The 25,221-nt window shown below is 45.8% G+C and overlaps 1 protein-coding gene across 1 annotated transcript in view; it reads right to left on the bottom strand.

Moving 5' to 3' along the window:
• The window catches only part of LOC142775985 (histone-lysine N-methyltransferase EHMT1-like), a 273,651-nt gene that overhangs the window by 198,542 nt on the left and 49,888 nt on the right, over window positions 1-25,221 (bottom strand). Inside the window, exons 8-9 of the mRNA XM_075878664.1 lie at window positions 18,648-18,817; window positions 5,501-5,607 (exon numbers count right to left, since the gene is read on the bottom strand). Of these exons, the coding sequence (XP_075734779.1) occupies window positions 5,501-5,607; window positions 18,648-18,817 (277 nt within the window). The remainder of the gene's footprint in view (window positions 1-5,500; window positions 5,608-18,647; window positions 18,818-25,221) is intronic.

Here is a 25,221-nt window from a genome sequence, read left to right as displayed (position 1 = left end):
ACAGTGGTCCTCCGTTAAAGAAAGGCCTGACATGACACCGCCATGAGCTTTTAACAGACAACAAAAGTGCGCTGCACCACCGTTCGCAGCCACCTCGTGCGGGACCCCCTTTCAGAGTGAAGCCAAGAAACATCCCGCACCGAAGTGACGAAGATAAGAAAAAACCCTAAGGGTCGCAGCTCTCATCGCCTCTTCCAAAGAAAAGAAAGAGCTAAGAAAAAATTCCTCGCATTTCCTTTTCTGCTCCTTCGCTGTCTCAGGTTTTCCGTGCCCATGCTTCCTGCTCCGCAACTCCCACTGTGCCCTCTGCCTCGCCGACTTCGCCCTCCCGTGTTGACCTCACCCCTCGCCTCTGCGCGTGTAAGCCTGAAGCGTCGGCGTTTCAATAAAAAGAAAGAAAAGAAAGTCATCCTTTCGTTTTCCCCCCCTCCATACTTTCGCGCGTCTTTCGAGAAGCAAGGCGTTCGTTTGCTTTGTTGTCTGCTTGGGTGGTCGCGATATATTTCAGAACACGAGTTCATAGTACTGAGACATTAATATAACGCAAAACTAAATTAGTGCTCGTTCTGAAAAGTTTGATATTCTGAAGTACGTAGTAGTGAAGTAATTTTGCATTGAAACTATTAGCAGTCGGTGCGGAATTTTTTAAAAGTTTGTTCATCTGAAAAGTTTGTTAAAGTGGTGTTCCTGCAAATACGTCGCTGAAAGCAGTCTGCCTGTTTTCAGTAGCCTGCAATGCGCGGGTGGCGAGCACGTTCACTGCCAATAGATTTATTTTCTGCTGTCTGTCTATGCGCGGCGAACTTCACTTTGACGACCCATCACTGCAGTTCATCCACACTAACTCAAGCTTGACAGCAAGGTCTAAATCCTGATCGTTTCTCCTTATCTCGGCCCCTCCGTTGCAAATCTTGCACTTTAAGGGAAATAAAATCAAAGCATTTGCCGCCTTCAAGTCCAAGACGGTGAAGGTTGTTTCATCAGCGGCATCACCCGTGGCACCGGCATGTTCACCGATAAGGCTACGCTTTCGTTCCGCCGCCACAACGAATGCAATCTGATGCAGCTTCTTCTCTGCCTTCCTTTTCTTGTCTTTCAATTGTTGCAGCTGCAAAATCTGGTTGTCATGACGTACACGGCCGCTTTCCACACGTTGTCAGCAACTGACATGCTCGTTGGTCTCGTGTCCATTAGGCCTGACCAGTGCCTAAATTTTTATACCTGCAAGATTGTTTCAGCGCGCGAACATAGGAAAAGGGACAGGGTAGACAGAAAGAGCGCTGAAGAAGAGCGCTTATACCTGCTCAAGGTTTCTGAATATGGGAGATTTCTGCAATGGGGGGGGGGGGGGGGGGAGGAGGCACCACGCTCTTTTTCCCCTTTTTTTGGCACCAAAAGAAAAAAATATACATCACAAAAACAAAAGGCCATGGGCAGAGAGGGGTCCCAATCGCATGCACTAAAAACAATAGAAAGAGGGTGGTCCCAATCGCAAGCATCGGCGTTGCGGTCTTATAATGGCTTGGAGTGGCTGAACACACGATTGCAGAGTTTACCTTTAGGGCGAGAGTCTCAAAGTGGGAGCACAAACACTCCCGAAGCTTCATGTCATTAAAACTACTAGCAAAACCTACTTCATGTCATTAAAACTACTAGCAAAACCTATTTCCATCCAAACAACTCGCGTATGTCAACACGTGAACGCATGGGATGGCGGAGCTGGCTGCCACGAAAGCGCGGGTCAGAGCTTTGCTCGCTACTTCATTACTTTCACAGGAACGCCAAAATGCTTCTAGCATTTCTACGTCTTTACTGCCTTTAATATACCGCTAAGCCAGACGCGTCCCCTAGGAGCTCATAGATTGCTATCGCGTCACCGCGACCGCGGTTTTGTACACGGCGGAAGCGGCAAGCAGCAGTTCCACTTTCAGCTCGCGTGCGCTGGCTGCGCACGTGCCTTCAAAACTAATTCGTTTTATGCCATCTATGATCGCATTTACCACAGTATTCTCCACAGAGTCTGCGGAAAGCATCGTTGCTTTGACTGGTCAAGCGTTGTACGCACACACACTTTACGAATTTTCTCAGTAACGTTGTCGCCATACACGATCATGTCAAGAACGATCGCAGTTGCGGCAAAAACAACCACACGCACAGTAGAAAACAGTGCGTGCACTGGCCGCACGCGTACTTCTGAAGTTCAAGCACCCTGTTCTCAGCCTTTGTTCAACGATTTTAGTAGTAAAGTTGATATCACCCGCTGCGATTAGGAAAAGTGTTCGAAACAATTGAATTTTGGTCCGAAGGACACAGTGGAATTTGAGTGGGGAATTTCATGAATTCGTATCTACCACGGTTCACAAATAGCCTGGAGCGGATTGACCTGCATTCTTGTTGAAAAGGCGAGATCAAGCACAGAAATTTCGATTTCTGGGAAATTTTCATGGCAAGCATACAAACGAAAGAAACGGACAAAATCCGGCAGTCTCCTGGACAATCTTGGAGGCTTGGCAGGCATGTATTTATTTAGTGCCAGGGCAAACACTTTCCTCCAGCCGTCGAGCACGCGCTCCACCGCCACTCCCCGCAGCAGCACTGTGCGAGTACACTACGGACAGCTGGCGCTCGATGACCACACGTACTGTTAAGCTTGTGAATTCATGTTTACATCGAAATTTAAGTGCATTCGTGCTTCTCACAGGCTTTAACAGGCAGGAGGGTGGGGGTGTCAAAAGTTCCCAGGCCATGCTCTCTTAGGAATACATGGGCTAGTTAGTGGCCTAGGAACTGCTGACCCCCCCCCCCCCCCTTGTACCTATCTCGAATGCAGTCTATCTAGCTATCTGGCTGTGAGACCGGTGCAAAAAATGCTCCTGAATTTGATAGTATTTGAGATTTATACTCTATTTAAGCCATTCGCAATGACGTGCTTCGAGTGTCGCAGCATGTCTTATTGTTAGGTACTGCTGTGCAAACAAGCAGAAAAAAACAAAAACACTGACAGGCTTTTGTTCCATGATATACCAGCTGCTGCTGGTGAACACGAGAGGTGGCTTGCTGCGATCTAGCGAGACGATTGATTGCCTAATACAGCTTCGTACTATATACGAGTATGTAGCCGCCATTTACAACCAGAGGACTTCATAGAAGGAAAAAAAAAACGGCAGGTTAAAAAGGATGAAGTACCGTCAGTATTTGCAGACTACCCTTAACATTTGCAGCCGAAGCTAACAATTGAACGAAGCATGGGAACTACGCATTGAATGTTACCGACAAGCACAACACTCCTAAACATATCCCATAAAAGCCCCTTTTTCCAAAGTGAGAGTGGCATACGTTTGAATGACATGCGAGTTTTGCCTCTAGAATAAATGCTTTTATTTTGTGGTGTTAAAATGGTGCAATGAATGTAATCCATGACTCACCGTGCGTCGCTCTTCAAAACAAAAACTCACAGGGTACCTTATGCGTTTACCTCAAACGAATCAAAGGCGAAACCTATGTTTGTTTTTTTCATTAGTTGATATATTGTTCTTCCACACCTTATCTGATAGCTTTTTTTTGTTTTTTTAACCTTACGTGGCATCACATTGCCTCTGCTATCGACCCACCCATGACGACGGCAGTGCAAAATGACCATGTATAAAGATGTATAACCATGTATAACGTGACTTAATGCTGTAATAGTGACGCCTTGATAAAGGTCCCAAATTTTGGCTAACTGTGAAACCATATGTTGATGATAGCAAATCCCAATGACTTTTTGTATCCCTCGTGTGGACCTCACCGACGCAGACAGTAAATTTTCACGTTGGATGGTAAATTTTCACTAACCAGTCCATGTATTCCTAAAGGAGCATGGCCTGGGAACTTTTGACCCCCCCCCCTCGTGCCTGTTAAACCCTGCGAGAAGCACGAGTGCACTTAAATTTCGATGTAAACATGAATTCACAAGCTTAGCAGAAACAGAATTCACAAGCTTAGGCGTGCGGCCATCAAGCGCCAGCTTCCCGAAGTCTATTCGCACAGCGCGCCGCGGAGAGTGCCGGTGGAGCGCACGCTCGACGGCTGGAGGAGAGTGTTTGCCCTGGCACTAAATGAATACCTGCCGAGTCTCCAAGATTTTCCAGGAGACTGCTGGACTGCTGGATTGTCCAGGAGACTGCTGGAAGTTTGTATGCTTGTCATGAAAATTTCCCGGAATGCTTTTGGCTTACTGGCCTCTCTATTCTCACATTGGTGCATGTTCGCAAAACCTCTCATTAGTAAGTGACAACACTGACGGCAGGCTGCATTTTTCAAGTGTGTAACATTAGCTCAAGGTCAACAGTGTGAGAAAACTGAACAGCATTTGTTCACACACGTCAGGCACTTTTAAAAAAAGTGCACGCTGAAGGAACTGTCCTTGTTTGTTTTTTGTATTGATTGATTGATAGATATGTTGGGTTTAACGTACCAAAACCACCATATGATTATGAGAGATGCCGTAGTGGAGGGCTCCGGAAATTTTGACCACCTGGGGTTCTTTATTATTATTATCATTATTATTATCATCAGCCTGACTACGTCCACTGCAGGACAAAGGCCTCTCCCATGTTCCGCCAGTTAACCCAATCCTGTGCTTGCTGCTGCCAATTTATACCCGCAAACTTCTTAATCTCGTCTGCCCACCTAATCTTCTGTCTCCCCAGAAGGAGACAGAAGGTTAGGGGGATTGAACCCAGCCGGGATTTGAACCCACGACCTGCGGGTCAGCAGCCGAGTACCTTAGCCACTAGACCACCGGGGCGGGGCGTTTGTTTTTTGTACCATCAAAATAAAGCTGCTTTAGGCTATGAAACGACGCAATCACTCGGCAAAGTGGGTGGTTTTTTGGCGCACCACATTTTGCTTCCTCTTAGGGGCAACAAATGTACATGACAAAAGATTTGCGCAGGGAACTTGATATCACATACTTTCATGAGATTCCGAAAATGTCAGTTTGAAAAAGTTAATTTTGTCGTGATTTTCGACCCTCCAAGACCTGTGTCCCTCCTCCCTTATCCTTTGTATACAACAACCACCAGGAGAATCTTGGGTAGCTAACATTGAGCTGGTAGCTAACAACACTACAACTTTGTCCGCCTCGGTGGTACACTAGTTACGATGCTCTGCTGCTGGCCTGAAAGTTGCGGGTTAAATCCCAGCCATGGAGGTCACATTTTGATAGAGGCGTAACACCAAAGGCCTGTGTACTATGCCGTCTCAGTGCCCATTAAAGAACACCAGATGCTCGAAATTTCTGGAGCCCTCCATTACAGCATCTTGATTGGTGTCAATCTGTTTCAACCATAAGTTCCGTAAGTTTCAACCATAAGAGTGCAAATGTTTTTGAATTCACCTCACATGGTGGTGATGTGCAGTGAAATAAATCTTCGAAATAGTGAAACATTTTTTCCAGACAATCTACTACCCTTGAGCTATTAAAAAGACGACATCCCAGGTAATATATGGCACTCACTATCTTGGATCTCCTCTTCTTTAAAACTTGGAAAAGAGGGCTCCTGCTTCACTTGTTTTGGCTGTCCTATTGCTGATGGCCATGTTGCCCTCATACGTGCACGAGGACTGCAACAAAGTTGAAAAATGAGACTAGAAGACAATATTCACGGACTTAATTTTTAGACAATAAAATACATTACACAGCAAAGCACAAAATGCATTCAAAATGCATTCAACTTTCAACTATACTATGACCCTAGCATATAAGGGGCTCTGTGACATAAATTGAATGTTGTAATGCTTTGCTTTTAGTACACAATCTGGCAATTAGGTATTTGTTTAACACTATCTGGGAAGCAAAGCTGCATTGTCAGCATTAATATTTCAAATGATGCAAGTGATTATGACCAAGTTCTGGGAGGTGCAATGGCAGGGGCAATAGTGTCCTAATATACACTGAATATGAAGGTAAATGAGGTTTTTCATCTGTTCAGTAGAGCAAAATAATTTGATACATCAGGGTTCGATATAACCAAGTCCACCTGTAGTCTGTCTCAAGACTTATGGTGAAGTATAGCCAGAAGAGTACTGAAAATCATGACGTGCACACAAGAAAACAAGAATAACAAATGAAGAAAACAGCAGCGCACACAGACTTCACAGTAGGGGGATAAGCAAGAGAATGTGCAAGTCATGTATGGTCATTATCGTCATCAGTTGTGGAGAAATGGCAAGAGATGGTGGGACAGAATATGAGGAATGTGCAAGGGGGAATGAAAGCTAAAGGGATTCAGACAAACCTTAGGCGGGAAACTATAATGTGGAAAGAGAGACAAGGCTTGACTTTGATGCGAACAGATATCACTTAATGACCGCAAGAACCCCCAGCCATCATGTCAGCATGATGAACAGTAATGATAGATTTAAGCGAATGCATCTTGCTGCCTCTTGTTAAACAAGGCCCCCGAAACCTTGACAAAATGAGGAGGCTCCAACACTATGTGCACAAGAAGACTGCGCACACTAAGGTCCCTGCTGTGTATGACAAATACAAGGAAACAAGGAAATTTATTCAAGCCTTTACCAATCTCAATGTTCCTTTGATTATGTTGAAGCAGTCACCTTCTGCAACAACAATACTCCACTACAAAAGCCAAGCAAAACAACCTTTTTTTTGTGCTTTCAAAGTTTTAGTTATGTAGTATCATAATTAGAGGCTGGATTTATAGGCACTAAAAAACCGGATTTTAGGCGCTAAAAATAGGCGGCCAAAACACCGTTTTAGGCTCCCAAAATCGTAAATATAGGCACAATAAACCTTGACAAAATTCAAATTTTTGAAAAAAATATGTGTCTGATCTGTGTCTACGACAGGAAAGCAAACAAAATTGCTTAAGTTTATGATGGCACAAAGGCGTAATGATTTAGCATAGCCATGCACTTTTTTTTCCCGCAGGGTTCGCAGAATATGGTGTCTCTATTTCTACATTCCAGTATGGTGATTTAGTGTCCACTGTCGAAGAAACATGCTTCTGGGTCTCTCTTTTCAGCATGGCTGAAAAGGGCTACGTAGGTGCAAATAGACAGAGCGCAATAGGCCAGAAACATCTTTTTGCCTCATATTAACTTGGTCTAGCTACACCGGCTATACCATATCTACTCACATAATCCTCGCACTTTTTTGCGGAAAACCAATGCAAAGTTGGGGGTGCGAGAATTATGCGGGGAAAACTTTCTACTAAAACGTACAGAGCGAAAAAGAAAATGAAGAGGCCGCAAATCTGGATTTTCACACCAGCACCTAACACCAAGCTTTGAGAAATACTAATTAAAACCTACTTCAACAATAAAAGCATAGGTTCAACACAAGACAAGATTTATTTGAGGGCCAAAAAATGCGAGCAAATAGTCGAAAATTAGAATACCCCGCGCAAAACTTGCGGGCGTTGCGGGCGTAGCGGTAGCGTCGCTCAACAGGAGCCCTCAAAAGGTAAGCGTAGGACGTCAGTATTGGGCTTATGGCTATTTAACAGAATCGTCAGCAGTTTCCTTCTGAGGAAATAAAGTTTACCATCAATCCCAGTTTTAGGTACACGGCAGGCCCAACGCGTCTTGGTGGCTTTCAGCTGCTATCACCAGTAGCGAACACAAAACTCGTAGACTCCAAAAGGCCTTCCAGCACCCCTGTTGCTGTTGTTTAGTGCATGATCTATCACTTTCAACTTAAAAGCAGCCGTGTAGCTTCAGTATCACTCGATGACATGATAAGATTACCGACACAACGTATAAAACACACTGCAACGCGCACTTGCCACTTTGGCTTGGCTTAGATTGGATTGAATCTCCGTGCAATAATAGTACGCTACATGCTTAAGAGATCGCGCCAGACGGCACGCGCTATAATCATCGGTGGTTGTAACGAGCAGACGACATTATTGCGGCAGTTTTCGGGGGTGCAATAATTACTCAAGGAAAAAAAGAAATCATATTTTTGTTGGGCGATGTGGGGGGTGTGAGAATTATGCGAGTGCAAGGAATACGCGAGTAAATACGGTATTTTCTTCTGTATGTGAAACTGAAAGGGCCCCTTAAGCGATGCGAAGAGTAATGCATGCACTGGAGGCTCACCATTTCATCTGCCAAGATTAGCAGTCTTATACGCGTGCCACAAAGAGGTAAAATGCCAGTCTGAACACTGCTTGACCTACATCTCACGAGCGTGCGCCCCAACATGGTTGGAGGTGATGGAATGGTCTTGCGTACGTCAAAGTAACACGTGACACTGCAAGAACTATTCGAGATGTGTGTAATTTGTGCAATCTAATGCCTGAATAGAAGTATGAAGGTTCACAGAAATATTAAAACATACAGACTGATTCTACGTGTGTTATTTTTTTAACTTCGTATCAAGCGAGATGTGGGACTAAGCTGCCTCCATTTCGTTTGCGTTGGTGTTCTCACCGCTCTCGCATCGTGTCGGTGCCAACATTCACAATACATGGCGTGTTTTTGGTGCATCGTCCCTTAGAAGAGTTGCAGCGGTGCGATGCTGTGTATAGTGGTAAAGATACGTGATCCATGCCAGCCTCTCCAAACGTGCACACATAGAGGGATCCAAACCTTAGAAACGGGCAGTACAACACAGAGAACGTCGAAATGGCAGAACACCACTTGCGTGCACGACCTGGGATGAACATGTCATGCGAATGTACCTCACGCGCGCATGACATTTTGATGAGCCCATATCGTGTGGTCCTACAGCTCCAAGCTGCTCTGATACCAAATAGGGCAGGGAAGGAATTGGGCTTGCAAAGTTTACATCGAGTGAGTGGCGAAAGTCTCAAGCTCACCTCCTCACATCATGCTTTCGCAGCTTGTAATGAACCAATTAAAAATTCTAATGATGCAAAGCTTTTCATTGGGCACGAACAACTTCTACTGTTGAAGTAAAATTTCTCATGTGACCTAGTGAAGTTCCATTTAGGAAGTAAATGACAAACCAAAAATCACAAGGATATCGTTTTTCTTATCTACACTTTAATTCCCCTGATAACACTCCATGGTTTCGCATTCGTTTTTCATCGTCCTGCCGCTGCACAGAAGCACTTCCTGCTCCCTACGCAAGCGAGCGAACACTGGAGAGATGCCAAGCAGACGACGCGACACATATGAATACACTTGTAGAGGCTTATTGACCTTCATATTGGCTATAAGACCTTGTAAGCTTGACAGTGCTGAAAGTAACTTATGAGGTGGAGTATAGGTTGCACCCCAGTGTTCCGAAAGCTCAATTTCAACGGGTAACATGAATACCGTACTCCAGCAGTACTAGAAAGCAAAATTTGAGGATAAATAGCGATTATATAGACACAGATTTTGAAAACAGGCATTTATAGGGACGTATAAGAATTTAGGCACGAACGTCCAAAATAGGCATTTATAGACACTATAGGTAGGTAGGTAATAAACTTTATTAAGGATCCAACAAGAAATTCATGGCCCGGCTAGGCCTCCAGGAGCTGTCATCCGCGGAGCATCGTGCGATGCCCTCGGCGATAGCCCTGGCTCGCTGAACAGCCCAGATTTGGTCCACTGCACATGGGCTGAGAAGGGCGGCTCCCCACGGCTCAGCCAGTCGTCTTGGGGTACACTCACGCTCATCCAAGTAGTGGCAGCCAACACCGCACCCGCACTCTCAAAGTATATGCGCCATGTCGGCTGTCTCATGCCCGCACCACGGACAGCCAGGTGACGGGTGGAGCGAGGGACACAGTCTATGCAGGTGTCGGGGATTCTCAAATGTGTCTGTCTGCAGACGCCTTAGATCAAGCATCTAAGACCTCTGTAGCTGCACGTGGGGTGGTAGGTAACGTCGCATTTTTCTATAATGATTTAGGATCTCGTGGAACGTAACCATGATGTCCTTACAGTCCTGTAAGGCCTCCGGGTCTGTTATCGTCTTCGCAGAGGTATTATGCCCTCCGACCTCGGGTGCCTCGCCATCGCCGATGTGTTGCACATCGGCGGCCCTTTCGTCTGCATCGCGGCAGGTTAGCAGTCTCGCGACGAAGTGGGCACGCTCGTTGTGGTTCGACGGGAGTTCAGATCTTTGGTCACTGCTAAGCTCTCCCACGTGCGTGGGGAACCACTTGAGAGACTTGGCAGCAATCGCGCCAGACTTGAAATCTTTGGCTCTGGCGTTTAGCATGTGCGCCGCCTCCACAGAAACCCATCCCTTCGTAAAGTTTTGGACCGCCGTCTTGGTGTCACGATGAGTGTGTCCTCGTTTCCACTATGAATTATTGCGGGGACTATGGCCCTTTTTTTTTTTGTCGCCTCAGACGATGGGAGCCTCGCAGATCCTGTCACCAGAGTTCGTCCCCTGTGTCGACCACCACCATAAAGAAGGCAGGTGTCGATTGGCGGCGTCGTTGCTCTCGTTTGTTCTGCTGTTGTCTTCGGTCGGGCCAGGGGTATCTAGCAGCGTCGACAAAAAGGACACCCTCTCAGCTGCCATGCTCTTTGAGGATCGCCTCAACTCTGCAACTGCGCCTTTCAGCATCGTGCACTGGGGGCATGTTTCTGGGCATACTCTCTGTGAGTATAGCATTCTTGACCGCTCTCAATAGCGCGTCCTTCAGTCCTTGCATCCCGTGGTAACGAATCTTGAGGGAGTCGAGGATGGTTCTTCCGGTCTTGGTGCCTGACAGTCTTTCGAGCTGCGCGCTCCTCTGAGCCTCAACGATTTCGGCGAGCGTGTTGTGCACGTCCATCTCAAAGAGCCTGCAGTTGGTCTTGTAGTGAGGTATGCATAATGCAGTTTTGTAAGCCTCGAGGATGATCGTGTCCAGCTTGTTGCTTTCGCTTTTACTGCAATTGATGTAAGCAGCGACGTACATGATGTGGCTTAAAGCATACGCCTGCATTAGTCTCACTACATTGTGCTCTTTCATTCCTTTCTTCTTGTTCGTGATTCTTCGTATCAGGTTCGTGGCGGCTGCCACTTTCTTCCGCAGCCGTGTGACCAGCTCGGAATCGGCACCGTTTCCTTACAGCCAGAGGCCGAGGACTCGTATCTTAGCCACCGTGGGTATGCGGACTCCTCCTTTTGTCGGGACACACACGCCCGTCTGACGGGCCTCGGCCACGTCCCTCGGGGAACGTCCCGGTTTCGAGGTCTGTGGAGCAGGATCTCAGACGAGCCCCGTGCCTTCGAGATGCATCTCATGTTCCCTTACCGCTTGCAGCAGCCTATCTAGCATACTCCCAGAACTCATGCTCTTTGTGGTCTATATTGTAATGTCGTCCGCGTAGATTGTATGGTTGATGCCTTTGATTGCGTCAAGCCGTTCCGGAAGGCCGATCATAACGAGATTCAACAGCATTGGGGAGAGCACGAAGCCTTGCAGCATCCCGGCACCTCCCATCTCGACAGTCTTTGGTGGTAACCCGTCGATCTTGATTCGCGCTTCTCGCCCATCGAGGGAGCTGCCAACGTATCGATGGAATCTCTCCCCTAGATTTAGCTGACTGATCTTCTTCAGTATGACCGTGTGCCTCACAGTGTCGAAAGCACTTTTGAGATCGAGGCCGAGTATGGCACGAAGGTGCGTGCTCAGTGCATCAACGACTTATTCTTTAGTTTGTTGCTGTGCTGGTAGAAATCCTTTCAAAGAGGCCCTGCCAAGCAACTGAACTGCACAAGCTCAAGTGCAACACTTGCTAACGCCCCCTATGCAGTTCGCAAGGTAGCAGACGACCCCTGGTCAGCTCGGGCATTTCGATGTGCCTATGCTGTGGCGTGATCTTTTGCCCATTAGTGAGACCCATACACGCCAATACACTGAATCGTGTATGGGTCAACAAATTATTATGGCAAGAGAAATGTGCCCCCTTTCTACGGTTTCCCGTCAGGGAAGCATTACCTATCGGGACAAATGTTTCAGATTAATTCTGTAAAGCCATTGAATGAGGACAGCTCAGTATGATAGCCAAACATGCACTCGAAGGATTTGCAGCGAGGAGTTCATAACAGGTGTTTCATAGTCATTCGTATTAAAGGAACACTAAAAGAAAAACTACTGTTAACATGCTAGTAAACTACAATTTCACAATACCGAAATCACCACATTTACCGCTAGAGGACACTTGGTAAGCAAGCACACACGAAAAGACAATGCAGGTGGCAACCCCACCTAAAAATTCCCCCACTAAACACTGTGCCAGCAACGATTTTGATGGCATCTACAAGGTCATGCGTATTTCCTAATCAGTAAGAATTAAGTACATTGCCCCTTGAGAGTGCCAAGAGATCATACCAAGCTTCTGAAAATTTCATTGAACTAATGTCACCAAAACACATAAAAAATTAAAAATAAATGACATCACACACAAAAATTTCAGCATGAAATTTAAAAAACAAATTTGTGAGCTCAATCTTCTTTATCTAATAAACATATACAGTGGACTCCCATTAAACAAAACTCGGTTAAACAGAAAAAGCCGCATAAATGGAAACTATCCAGGCAGGTTTGGTTGGTCTACTATATATTTATAGATAAAGAGTTTCGGGTAATCGGGACATTTTTTTCCGCTTACGTCGGTTAAACGGAACTAAAACGGGCAAAATCCATGACCGGTGAAAGTGGCCATGGCAGTCTAGCAGCCATGAAACAAACGACAAAGTTAGCCTAGCCTAGCCAAGCCAATCCAGCGATTGCTTATGTCCGCGCACGCTGAGCAGCAATTGACATCTTGTCGTGAACTTGAGGACAGCCTTGAGGAACCTATAGCTGAAGTTCAAGATGAGGACCTGTGCTCGGGTAGTGATGAGGTGGTGTGTGATCCCGAGCTCATTTCAGAGGCTGACAGTGCAGCAAGAGATGCAGTCATCCTGTTGCAGCGCTACTTTGACCATGATGCTGGGACAGAGTTTCTGCGAAGCTTTTCAGAAATGCACTCCTACTATGTGAGAAAGTACTTGAACAAGGCCGAGCAAGTTATGATTTCCTTTTTTCCGAGTCAGCAATTCAACATTTCTCTTTCTAATCAGCTATAATAGTGTTGTATTCTTCAAAATCTTTTTGTTCAGTCAGCAATAGTTGGTGCTTTTGAAATAAAGTCATATTTCATTCATTTTGTAAGCTTTGCGTGAATGAAACTTCTCATAAATGGAATAAATTTTCTTGTCCCTTCGAGTTCCATTCAAGAGGAGTCCACTGTAACGGCAGAATTAATTGTAATACAGTGCTCGTAGTAGTTCCTGCGCCAATTCGTCGTCTCACTTTCATCATCATCATCATCAAACTAACTACCGTATTTACTTGCATAATCTTCGCACTTCTTTTGCCAGAAAACCGATGCAAAGTTGGGGGGTGCAAGAATTACGCGGGGAAAACTTTCCACTAAACGCAGAGAGCGAAAAAGAAAACGAAGTGACCGCAAATCGGGATTCTCGCACCAGCAACCTATAGCAAGCTTTAAGAAGTACTAATTAGAACTTACCTCAACAATAAAAGCAGATGTTCAACACAAGGCAAGATTTATTTGAGACACAAAAAGTGGAAGCAAATAGTCGAGAATTAGAATACCATACGCGAAGCTTGTGGGCGTTGCGGTAGCGATTGGCGCTCAACAGGAGCACTCAAAAGGTAAGCGTAGGACGTCAGTATTGGGCTGATGGCTATTTAACAGAATCTTCCGCAGTTTCCTTCTGAAGAAATAAAGTTTACCATCAATCCCAGTTTTAGGCACACGGCAGGCCCAACGCGTCTTGGTGGCTTTCAGCTGCTGTCACCAGTAGCGAACACAAAACTCGTCAACTTCGAAGGGCCTACCGGCGGCCCTGTTGCCATTGCTTAGCGCATGATCTATCACTTGCAACTTGAAGCAGCCGTGTGGCTTCAGTATCGCCCCATAACGTGCCAAGATTACCGACACAACATACAAAACACGCCACAACTCGCACTGGCCACTTCGGCTAGGCTTGGCTTGGATTTAATCTTCGTGAAATAGTACGCTTGATGCTTAAGAGATGGTGCCAGATGGCACACACTATCATCATCAATGGCTGGAACAAGCAGACGACATTATTGCGGCAGTTTTCGGGGGTGCGATAATTACTCGAGAAAAAAAAATCACATTTTTTCTTCGGCGATGTGGGGGGTTCGATAATTATGCGAGTGCGAGGATTATGCGAGTAAATACGGTACACCCACTGCACGGCAAAGGCCTCTCCCATGTTTCGCCAACCACGTTAGTCATGTGCTTTCTGCTGCCACAATATACCTGCAAACTTCTGAATTTTATCTGCCCACCTAATTTTCCATCTCCCTCTTATGCATTTGCATTCTCCTGGAATCCAGTCATTTACCCTTGATGACTAGCAGTTATTTTGCCGACGCACTATGTGCCCGGCCCATGTCCATTTCTTCTTCTTGATTTCAACTCTGATATCCTTGACCCCAGTGTGTTCCTTGCCCCACTTTGCTCTCATCTCTTAAGATTACACTCATCATTTTCTTTTCCATTATTCGCTGCATCGTCCTCAATTTAAGTCGAACCTTCTTTGTAGGCCTCCAGGTTTCTGCTTCGTAGATTAGTACCAGTAAGATGCAGCTGTGACATACCTTCCTCTTGAGGAACAGTGGTATACTGCCATTCATGATTTGAGAATGCTTGTTGAACGTGCTCCACCCCATCCTTATTCTTCTGATTATTTCACTATCATTTTAGTGTCCCTTAAAAGGACGCTAAAGAGAAAAACAATTTTTCACGTACAGTCGAACCCCTTTATAAGACACACTGATATACGAGATAAATGGGTATAAGAGACCCCAGTGTGCCTACAGGAAAATACGGGTTGATAAGAAAATGCATATGTGGTGCCCTGGTTATAAAAGACATCTCATATAAAAGACAAGAATTGGTGCCTGGAGCATGCCTCTTATAAAGGGGTTTAACAGTATTTGTAAAGTGCAATTTCCCAGTCTCGAAAACCCCACTCTTACGGTTAGACGACGCTTGATAAGCAAGAAAACATGCAAAAATAAAGTGCAGGTTAAGATGTCAGCTTGTGGTCTTCGCACCAAATGATGTAACATGATAGATTTTGCCAGCACCTACTGGGTCTTACTAGTTTCTAACTGGAGAAAACGAAGTATGTTGTCATCTGTGGGCACCATAGGCTTATCATACAATTTCATAGAGCTCAGGTCAAAGGAAAAATAAATTTTTAATTTTGTGACATAATGCGCAGATATTTCAGCAGCAAATTTCGAAATGAAACTTCAACCTTGATTTTCTTCGCTAATAATAAACTTATGATGCTGAAATTTGTAAAATTACAGTCAAGCAATTTAAACCAAGTCACTGTTTAACTTTAGTGTCCCTTTAAACATACAACAGCTTGCAAAACAGTTACTGCTCAGGCATGAGCAAGTATGTTTTCCACAAATTTTTTTCCTCTGACCACTAATCCTTGCCTTTCCTTCCTTTTGCTGCTTCCTTTCTTTCTGCATACAAAGAAACTTACAATGACATATGACAATCCTGCAGTGTTTTGAAAAACCTTTGTGCTGCTCCTGCACCTTTGCTAGAATGTGGAGGGGTAACCACGCTTCGAGCGAGGAAAGCTATATAACAACAAACAACAGATTTCGTAGGACGACATTTTTCGCTAAGACGGCACTCAATATTTTGCCAAGTGTCAACGTTACTAATTAGATTTTAGAGACATATATATGCCTTTAAATTTATTTCGGGTATCCATGATAATATTGCAGGTAATGGAAACGGGGTACCTAGTACAGTCGCATCCGCTTATAACGAACTTGAATGTAATGTAGCATCCGTTCTCTGTATCCTGAAGTTTGTAGGACATTTAATAAAACACAGTTCATAAAAATTTGCAAGTGAGAACACATAACTTTTTTTTTTGCAAGAAAGTCTGAAATGTATGTGTTTTGAAGAGCAGACATAATTAGGGTGGTCTCGAGTTTAATTAAAGTAGCTGCATGGTCTTCGCTGAGGCCCTTGGCATATACAAGCTGCCTGAAGTTATTATGTAGCCAATTGCTACAGGCACGCTTGTGGGCACTGGATCCGAACTTTCGTTATCGTCATCATCCGATTCCTCCGAATCACTCTTGCCGCGCAATTTTTATTCACAATGCCTTCATCCGTACACAGTTTTGCAGTGTCGGTATCATCAGCAGCCGCAATGAAATGATCCCAGCAAATGTCCCACCCTCTCATGTCGAAGTTGACGGTGGTAAATAGGAGCCTAGAAGGTGAACGCTGAGGATGGATATAGGAGAAAATAAGAGGTGAACGATGAGAATCAGCGGCATTTGCCGCTATCCTCACCGCTGAACATTGTCAATGTTTGGACCCAAACTGCAGCTGAACAACATCCGTGCACTTTGGCATTATCTGCATTAACATTTTCTCCAACCCCATGGGACCATAACAAATTATCTAATATTCCCGTTATTGCCACTAATATTCTTGTAACAGTTGCCACGGGGGTGGACATTTAAGCTGATGCTGCACTTTCGAGTTTGAGGGGTGCGTGCTCAAGATATAACTTTCAGATTTCTGAAATTTTGGAAACGTTAATAGTGGGTGCTTGTGCAAAACTGGGTGCTTCTACAGTACTTCACCGTTGGCATTGAGGACACCATTTTGCCAATGTGCTGCTTTAACAGCTGCAACAAGAGTTCCTGAAGTTTTCTATTTGCGCATACCTATACCAAAATGAGATTTGCAAATGCAAATTTTGCCACATATTAAAACTATGGTGACCTTTTTATTCCCCATAGCCACAGGCTGCACAATGTCTTGTGCTTAATGCTTCACATTTGCATTTTATTTATTTTTTCTTTCTATCTTCCAGAAGAACTCTCGCAGAGGTGCAATGTGCTTTTGACAAAATTGGTGCTGTCATTACTAGTGGCATACCTCTCAACCTGGCAATAGAAAAATTCCTAAAACCCCCGAGCGGAGAAGGGAAGCAAGGGGGAGAGGTTACCGATTTTTTTATTAATTTTAGATGTGATCAATTTGCCTTTTGCGACCAGCATAATCATGTTTTGCCGCCATAAGTCATATCGACGCGCTGAATTATTTTCACCCATTTCTGCCACTAAAAGGAAAAAAATCGCTAAAAACGGGTGGGGAGTCCCAAACGTAAGCGCAAACATTGTTGTTGCGGTCTCGTAATGGCTTACAGTAACCGAACACACAAGGGTAGCGTTTCCCACTAGGGTAGGGTTTCCCACTAGGGTAGGGTTTCCCACTAAGGCAAGGGTCTCTCAAGGGGGGAGCGCAAATGGTTCCGAAATTTCGAGTCATGAAAACAACTATAGCCATAAAATCAATTCCGTCAAAACAACATGCGTATGTCTTCACACGTGAACGCATGGGATGGAACTATAGCCAAAAAATCAATTCCGTCAAAACAACATGCGTATGTCTTCACACGTGAACGCATGGGATGACGCAGCTGGCTGCCAGGAAAGCATGGGTGAAAGCTTTGGCTTTGCTCACTACTAGATTCTTAGGACAGGAATACCAAAACGCCTCTAGCCTTTTTTTTCATCTTCACCGCCTTTAATCTACCGCTGCGTCAGCCACGTGTCCTCGAAGCTTGTAGATCGCTATCGCATCACCGCGACAGTTGCAACATATGGTAGTTTTGTTTTCAATCCACGTGCCTTCAAGACTAAGTCATCTTATGCGCTCTATGATCACAACTGCCGGGGTTTCGTCCAACAGAGTTTGCAGAAAGCAGCGTTGCTTTGAGTGGTCGAGCGTTGGCCGCGCGCACACTTTCGGAGTTCGGTCAGTAACGTTGTTGCCATACATGATCGTGTCAAATTACCGCAGTTTCATCTACAGCAGTTGTTGCAACGACAACCACACACACTGTAGAAGATAGTGCGTGCGCTGGTCGCACACGTACTTCCGAAGTTCAAGCACGCTGCTCTTGATCGGCCTTTATTCGACGGTTTCGGTATTATTGGCCCAATGAACACATGAATTTGGCTGGAAAATTTCACAAATTTGTATCTGCCATGGATTTGCATAACTGGCACTCTATTGTACGTTTAGATGAATGCCTCTTAATTTCGTTTATAAAAAAATGTGGTGAGCTCTCAAAAAGCCTGGAACGAACTGAGCTGCACTTTTTTCAATGTGGCCACGTCTCGCACACAAATTTAGATTTCCGGGAGATTTTTATGGCAACCGTACAAACGGAAAAAACCATTGAAATCCGAGAGCTTCTGGGACAATGCGGGAGACTTGGCTGGTATGTGATGATAACACCAATACACATTGTTCTCTCCTGGTGGCGGAATATAGCACAATGCGGTTTTTGTGGCCTCCGCGACTAGCTACGGCAATGCACAGTACCCAATCGCAGAGGCCACGCTATTTTACTTATTTTATTTTTTATTATCAGAAACGTAACATTTTTCGTAAAATTTCAGGCAAGATTCGTAAAATCGTGAGCGCAGTCAAAATTTGTATATTTTACGAGAAAATCGAAAGAGTAGGCAGGTATGCCAATGGCCCAATTTGCACAATTTTTTGCACTTACATTTGACAGTTGTACGTTACTTTCTTTATTAAAAGCCTGCTACACTAGAAAGAAAAAGTCTTACCCTGTTACAACGGTTTGCTGGGATGTTTGGAAAAGAGTGTTTCCAAGAGCTTCAAGGCGCACCGACTGAATTCCACCACGTCCACAGTGGGGGCAGCTTTCCTTCGAATCTCCATTCTGCTGACACTGGCTGTGCCAGAGATGCCCTTCAGTGCACTGCACGAAATCGCCCTGCAAAGCAACAACACATCCAGTAAATACACACTCCTAGCACGGCTAGGCCAAAATAATTTACACACCTGACTCTCAAAGGACAGTAATACGTGAACATTAAAGGCTCCATAAAACATATCTATACAGCTTGGAATATCCTTTCTTTAATACCCAATAATATATTGTAGAAAAGGTAGCCTATATCTTGCATTCCTTGAATTACGCGGATAACAAGCACGAAAAGCTAACTGCAACCGAAGCGAGAATCGGGAGTGCTACCATGTTGCGGAAATCGTCACTATCTTTTCAAGGCGACAAGAGAGTTTTTCTTCTGGTTTTCCAGAAACCTGCGGCACGATGGCGACAAATAGCAAATCCTGTCGTGGTCACTCGAAAATTGTGTGCTTATGGTTGGGCCTTAAAGTTTCGAACTTGCAGGAAGTGACCATCGGTTGGCACATGCAGTTTCATGGCATTCACTCGCTGTGTTTGTCAGCTTCAATGTCGCTACACTCGCACCGTTCGTGAACCTTACTGTGGTGAATAGATAATTAAAAAAACACTGGGGACTTGCTGCGCACAGATAAAAAGAAAACCAATACGGCGAGTGGCAGCGAGCGAGGGGGTAAGAGGAAAAGCAAGCCTAGGTGGCCGAGGGTATTGGCATAATAATAAAAAACCGAAGAAATTCAACAGGTAAGGAGGTGCCTGATGTCGATTAGCGAGACTGCAGCAGATGCATATAGGGAGTGCGTTTATTACGAAGGGAAAAAAATCCAAATTTTGACAACTAAAGCTTATTATGCGAGTGCAAGTGCGTTCCTTACACGAGTAAATTTGATATTATATTTATATATATATGAGATCGAACAGACAGTAACGCCAAGGAATATATAGGGTAAGTTATTAGAACCAATGGAATGTAAATAAGAAGAAAGAAAAGTGGGTGAAAAAAATAACCAGCTGTGAGCAGGAACGCGTTATTTGAAGGCCGTAGGTTCAATTCCTGCTCACGGCTGGTTATTTTTCCCCCCACTTTTCTCTCTTATTTACATTCCATTGGTTCTAATAACTTCCCCTGTACATTCCTTGGCATTACTGTCTGTTAGATCTCATTAATATTGTGTCAAAACACGGAAAAACGAGCCCTTAGGTATACACTTCTTTCCCTTATATATATATATATATATATATATATATATATATATATATACATTAATGAAGGAGACACCGTCGCGATTGTGGGTCTCAATCTATCTCAGTCAAGCTGTTTCAGCCATACAAGACAGCGAGGTGTCCCTGTCAGCAACTCCTCACCCATGCATTAAGTGGGCGACTTCAGTGCTCATCATACAATCTGGGGAAGTTCGAAGACCAATGCTAAAGGAATAAAGTTGGTGTCCTTCGCCACCAACAACGAACCCTTCTTGCTAAACGGCGATATAGTGCAACGTTTTTGTGTGGTTCAAGGCATAGCAGCTGTCTTGACCTTACCTTTGTTTCACGAGGCCTCATGAGGCATGCTGGGTGGTTCCCAGACATAGAAACGCATGATGTAACCCCCTTCCCACTAACGTCAAAATTGTAGGATTGTCACATGCTAAAATAGACGATAGCGTTCTAAAGTGGACTGTTTGAAATTTCAGTCTCATACGAAGCAGCAATGTCAAGCGAACAGGTTCCTTGATATAGAAGAGATACTCAAAAGCACAATACACAATATTACGTGTAATCTCACATGTTCTTCTAAAATAACAGAATTTCGTATCGATTTAGAATGACTTCGAGCAATTTGACGGCGTGTTGAACGAAGATACCGACGCACGGCTGCAATGGAAGCCTTACGAATTGCTCGACGTATACAGAAGAAGATTCAGCGCCGGATAGATAATGTCGAGTCGCAACGTTGGACTGCATTCGGCGAGTCACTTGACCCTCGCAAATCTTCATCAAAATTGTGAAAGACGGTACGAGGTCTCCGCTCGAAACCCACTCAGTGGTCCTCTCGCCCTCTCTGAACGAAGGCGCGACATTGACGTGACAAAAGACTTTTGTGCCAGATAATCTGGGCGACTCACAGTGCCCAATAGCCTATTGCCCTCGAACAGCTTTCCACAAACACTGGATTCCAGCATAGATTTGCCTTTTGCCATTGTTGAACTCGGAGCAGCACCAGCTATGTGCCGATGCACGTCAGCACCACAGACCCGATATAATTTCCCATAGGGCCCATTGTCATCTGGTTGAAAGCGCGAGAATCCTGCTCCTGGAGTTTTACGAGAGTTTTATGACAAGCTGCAATACAAGTCACCTAGTTCCACTTTTGAAGCCAGACAAATCACCGTTGGAACTCTCACTCTACCGTGCAATCGCATTAGCCAGTTGTGTAGGCAAAGTTATAGAGAGGATAATCCTGACACGCCTGGAGTGGTACATGGAGTGCAAAAACACCAACCCAGATGCCATGGCAAGATTGCCGCGTGGTCGATCATCGATTTACAACGTAGTTGACCTAGTAACTTACGTCCAACACAAGTCTTAGATGTTAAAGGGGCTTATCTCAACGTTACGCATGAAGCAGTCCTCACCACTTTCGAAGATGTAGCATTAGGTGGCTCATATATCTCTGGACACTTAGTTATCTGTAAATGAGATTCTTTTTTGTGAGCACTGAATACGGTCCTCCACATTACAGCTACCGTGGCATCCCCCAGCGTGGCGTACTCATCCCTGCTGTCTTCAAACTTGCGCTAATTTCTCTAACTGACCATCTGCCCAGAACAGTCAAGCTATCAATGCACGCAGATATTATCTGCATTTGGACATCGGCTATAACACGCCTGCAGTTGCGAGTGAGAATTCAAAAAGCTGTCGCTGAAACTGCACATTACCTTCGAAATCGAGGCTTCGAAATTTTTCTGAGGAATGAACTCGCACGCAAGCTTATGAAAAGTACACCAAAAGCATCAATGGTCAAAATGTATCATACGTTCGATCGCACAAGTATCTAGGCGTCATAATTCACAGGAATCTATCATTGCGCGATCACGTCTCGCACATGAAAAAAAAAACGGTTAGTAGACATCGGTAATATACTGAAGTTCTTTGCAGCCAAGACTTGGGGTATGTCACCCAGCGCAAAGCTACAGCTGCACAGGGTAATTTTTCTCGGCTTTCCGCGGTACAACTTACCGGCGTTGACCAATGGAAGCAAAACAAGCCTACAAACGTTACGAAGTATTTAGGCTCAGGCACTCCGGATTTGCCTAGGCTTGCCTCGTAGTGCGGCGAAAAAGGCTTGTATAAAAACCGCCGGTGACCACCTCATCGCAACACATAGTGACGTTGGGACACTCGGGACACATATAAGGCATATATATTTGTGTCCTCAGACACCCTGCCACCACCTAGCCTCCTTACCAACAGACACACCGCGTGTGTTCTTTTGTCAAATGGTGACCACGTTTCGCGACTTCTTGCCAACATGCAATCACATCCGCCGCCAGGCTTTCGACTCCTGCTTGGTGCCTGACTCAGGCTAATGTCAGGCTAACAATACCTGGCATTCAGAAAAAAGCATGTATGTCATCAGGTGCTCTTAAGCAGCTTGCTCTGCTCTTGTTATACGATACGCACCAAGGCTGTATACACGTATACAGCGACGGCTCCGTTTTACAGAACAGTTCAATGACATCTGTTGTTATAGCTATAAAAGCCAAAACAAGCAAATTCAAGACCAGCTGTTCGTGCCGCATTGCAATTCATTAGTGATCGACACCCACAAAAATGGACAATTTTCAGTGACTCCAAGGCGGCACTGCACTCCCTTTTATCATCTTTACGCCGCGGCCCTCACAAACAACTGGTGTTCGAGATTGCAAAAGAGACTCATCATTTAACTGGGGAAAGAGACGAAATAGCCGCTCAATTGCTTTTTAGTAACTGTGGCACAATTTGCAATCAACGGGCCGATCGAGCTGCCCGCTGTGCTCATACTGAAAGCAATCATATATCTAGTGCGCTCTCCAGAACTGACGCTGCACGGAAACTCTGCATAATTGCTTGCGAGCGGACCACGCCGCTATAGAACAAGCCACATTCCACGTGCGCATTATTATATACCTTAGACCGAACTCTCGGTCTTCAAGTTCCTCCAGAACTTCGCCGACGAGATGCTAGTATGCTGTGCAGGTTACCGAAAAAGAGTGTCTAGCCATCATATGGGCCATAGGCAAGTTTCGACCTTATCTTTACGGGCGCCCATTCAGCGTGGTTACAGAACATCATGCATTATATTGGCTCTCCTCGTTAAAAGATCCCACCAGCCGGCTCGCCCGTTGGGCGCTTCGGCTAGAAGAGTACGATATTCACGTCGTTTACCGATCTGACCGAAAACATTCCGACGCAGATGCTTTGTCCCGATCACCTCTACGATGTAGTGACAAGTTGCCGTCTTCGCCTGCCCCCAACGTATCTGCACTTATTGCCAGCGACATGCTACAGGAGCAACGAAAAGATCCTTGGATCGCTTCACTTATTAACTTGTGTTGAACTCCCTCGCAAAATATCCCTAGAGGTATGCGCCGTCAAATACAGCACTTCATTATCAGAGATGGTTTGCTATACAGACGGAATTATCTCTCCGAAGGGCGCCAATGGCTCCTAGTCATTCCCAGACGTCTCCACTCAGACATATGCGCCTCCTTTCACGCCGACCCACAATGCGCCCATGCTGGAGCGTTAAAAACCTACACCCGCCTGTCCCACCGCTACTACTGGCATGGAATGTATCGCTTTGTTCGTCGCTACGTACGTTCCTGTCTCGCTTGCCAGCGCCGGAAGAATCCCACTCCAAGTTCTCCAGCTCCACTACAACCCATACCTTGTCCTGCATGACCGTTTGACCGTTTGACCGTGTTGGTATCGATCTGTATGGACCTCTTCCGATTACACGGCTGGAAATCGCTGAGTAATCGTCGCTATCGATCACCTTACGCGCTACGCAGAAACTTCACCATTCTCTTCTGTGTCAGCCAGTGACGTAGGTCGTTTCATGTTGCATCAGATCATTTTACGTCACGGTGCACCACGTGAACTCCTGAGTGACCGAGGGCATGTGTTTTTGTCAGACGCCGTCGAATCACTTCTCAAGGAGTGCCAAGTCATTCATCGCACCACCACCGCGTATCATCCTCAAACTAATGGCATTACAGAACGATTCAACCGTACATTAGGAGATATGCTGTCAATGTACGTCGCAACCGATCACACCAACTGGGACAGTATTCTCCGTTTTGTAACATATGCGCATAATACTGCTGTCCAGACAACCACTGGTTTCTCTCCATACTTCCTCCTTTATGGTCGCGAGCCCTTTTGCACGCCAGACACCATCCTTCCTTACTACCCGGATGTTGCTGAGTCGACGTCGATGTCACAAGCTGCTAAATACACGGAAGAGTGTCGTCAGCTTCCCCGCTCCTTCACAAGTGCTGAACAGCAACGCCAGAAACACCACCGCAATAGCCTGACGCCTTCGGCTTCTTATGCATCAAATGACCTTGTCTGGCTTCGCATCCCTTCAACCAGCCCTGGTCTCTCAACGAAGCTGATGTACAAGTATGACGGCCCTTACCGTGTGGTCAAACAAACTTCACCCGTCAATTACATCGTGGAGCCGCTTGAGCAGCCCCATGATCAACGACGCTGTGGACGTGAGACCGTCCACATTGTGGGGATCTGCGGCGCGCCCGCGACCATTTCGCGGGCATTCTGCCACACGGCCACACCCTTTTGCTTTTCTGCTCTGCTAACACCACGTGGAGATAGATGGCGCCACGTGCGGGCGGCACGGGTTACGTGCGCGCCGAGGGAGCTGACGTCTCTCCTCCGTGGTCGGCACCGGGTAAGCACGTGTTTTCCTTCGTCCGCGTCGCCTTTGGGAATCGCCGGACTGTAGCCTGCCTAGGGTGGCCTGTGGCACCTCGGCAGGCGTGTTTACTTGAGTGCTAGCTTCAGTACCGTACGCTAAGCCCACAGTGGTGCCTAGTGCTTGAAGTGGTCGTACCACACCGAGCCGCACTTGCCGTAGGCCTACGCGTACGAGGTTTGCCCTAACACTCGCGACCAGGCCCAGTGACCATCGTGCGAGTGCGCAGCATAGCCGCGAGGGACCTTTTCCCGACCGGCGTGTCAAAGCTCGCCATTGCCAGCTGCGACGTGCTCGCGGTTTCCCCTTATTGTGAACATCTGCAAGCGGGTGCCTTTGCTCCCCGCGTCCCGGGAGCGGACGTTGTACTGTTGTTCGGGGTGCCGCAAGGGCAATAAAGTGTTGTGTGTTTTGTATTGGAACACTGTCAGTTTTGCCGCGCCGCACTAAACGCCTTATTAGTTGAGCGCGCGCGGAGCGGTGCACTACACAC

The sequence above is a fragment of the Rhipicephalus microplus genome, chromosome X, assembly GCF_043290135.1.
Source record: "Rhipicephalus microplus isolate Deutch F79 chromosome X, USDA_Rmic, whole genome shotgun sequence".
Taxonomy (NCBI): Eukaryota; Metazoa; Arthropoda; class Arachnida; order Ixodida; family Ixodidae; genus Rhipicephalus; species Rhipicephalus microplus.
The sequence above is the reverse complement of the archived record's forward strand: the minus strand, read 5'-3'. Positions and strand labels throughout refer to the sequence as shown.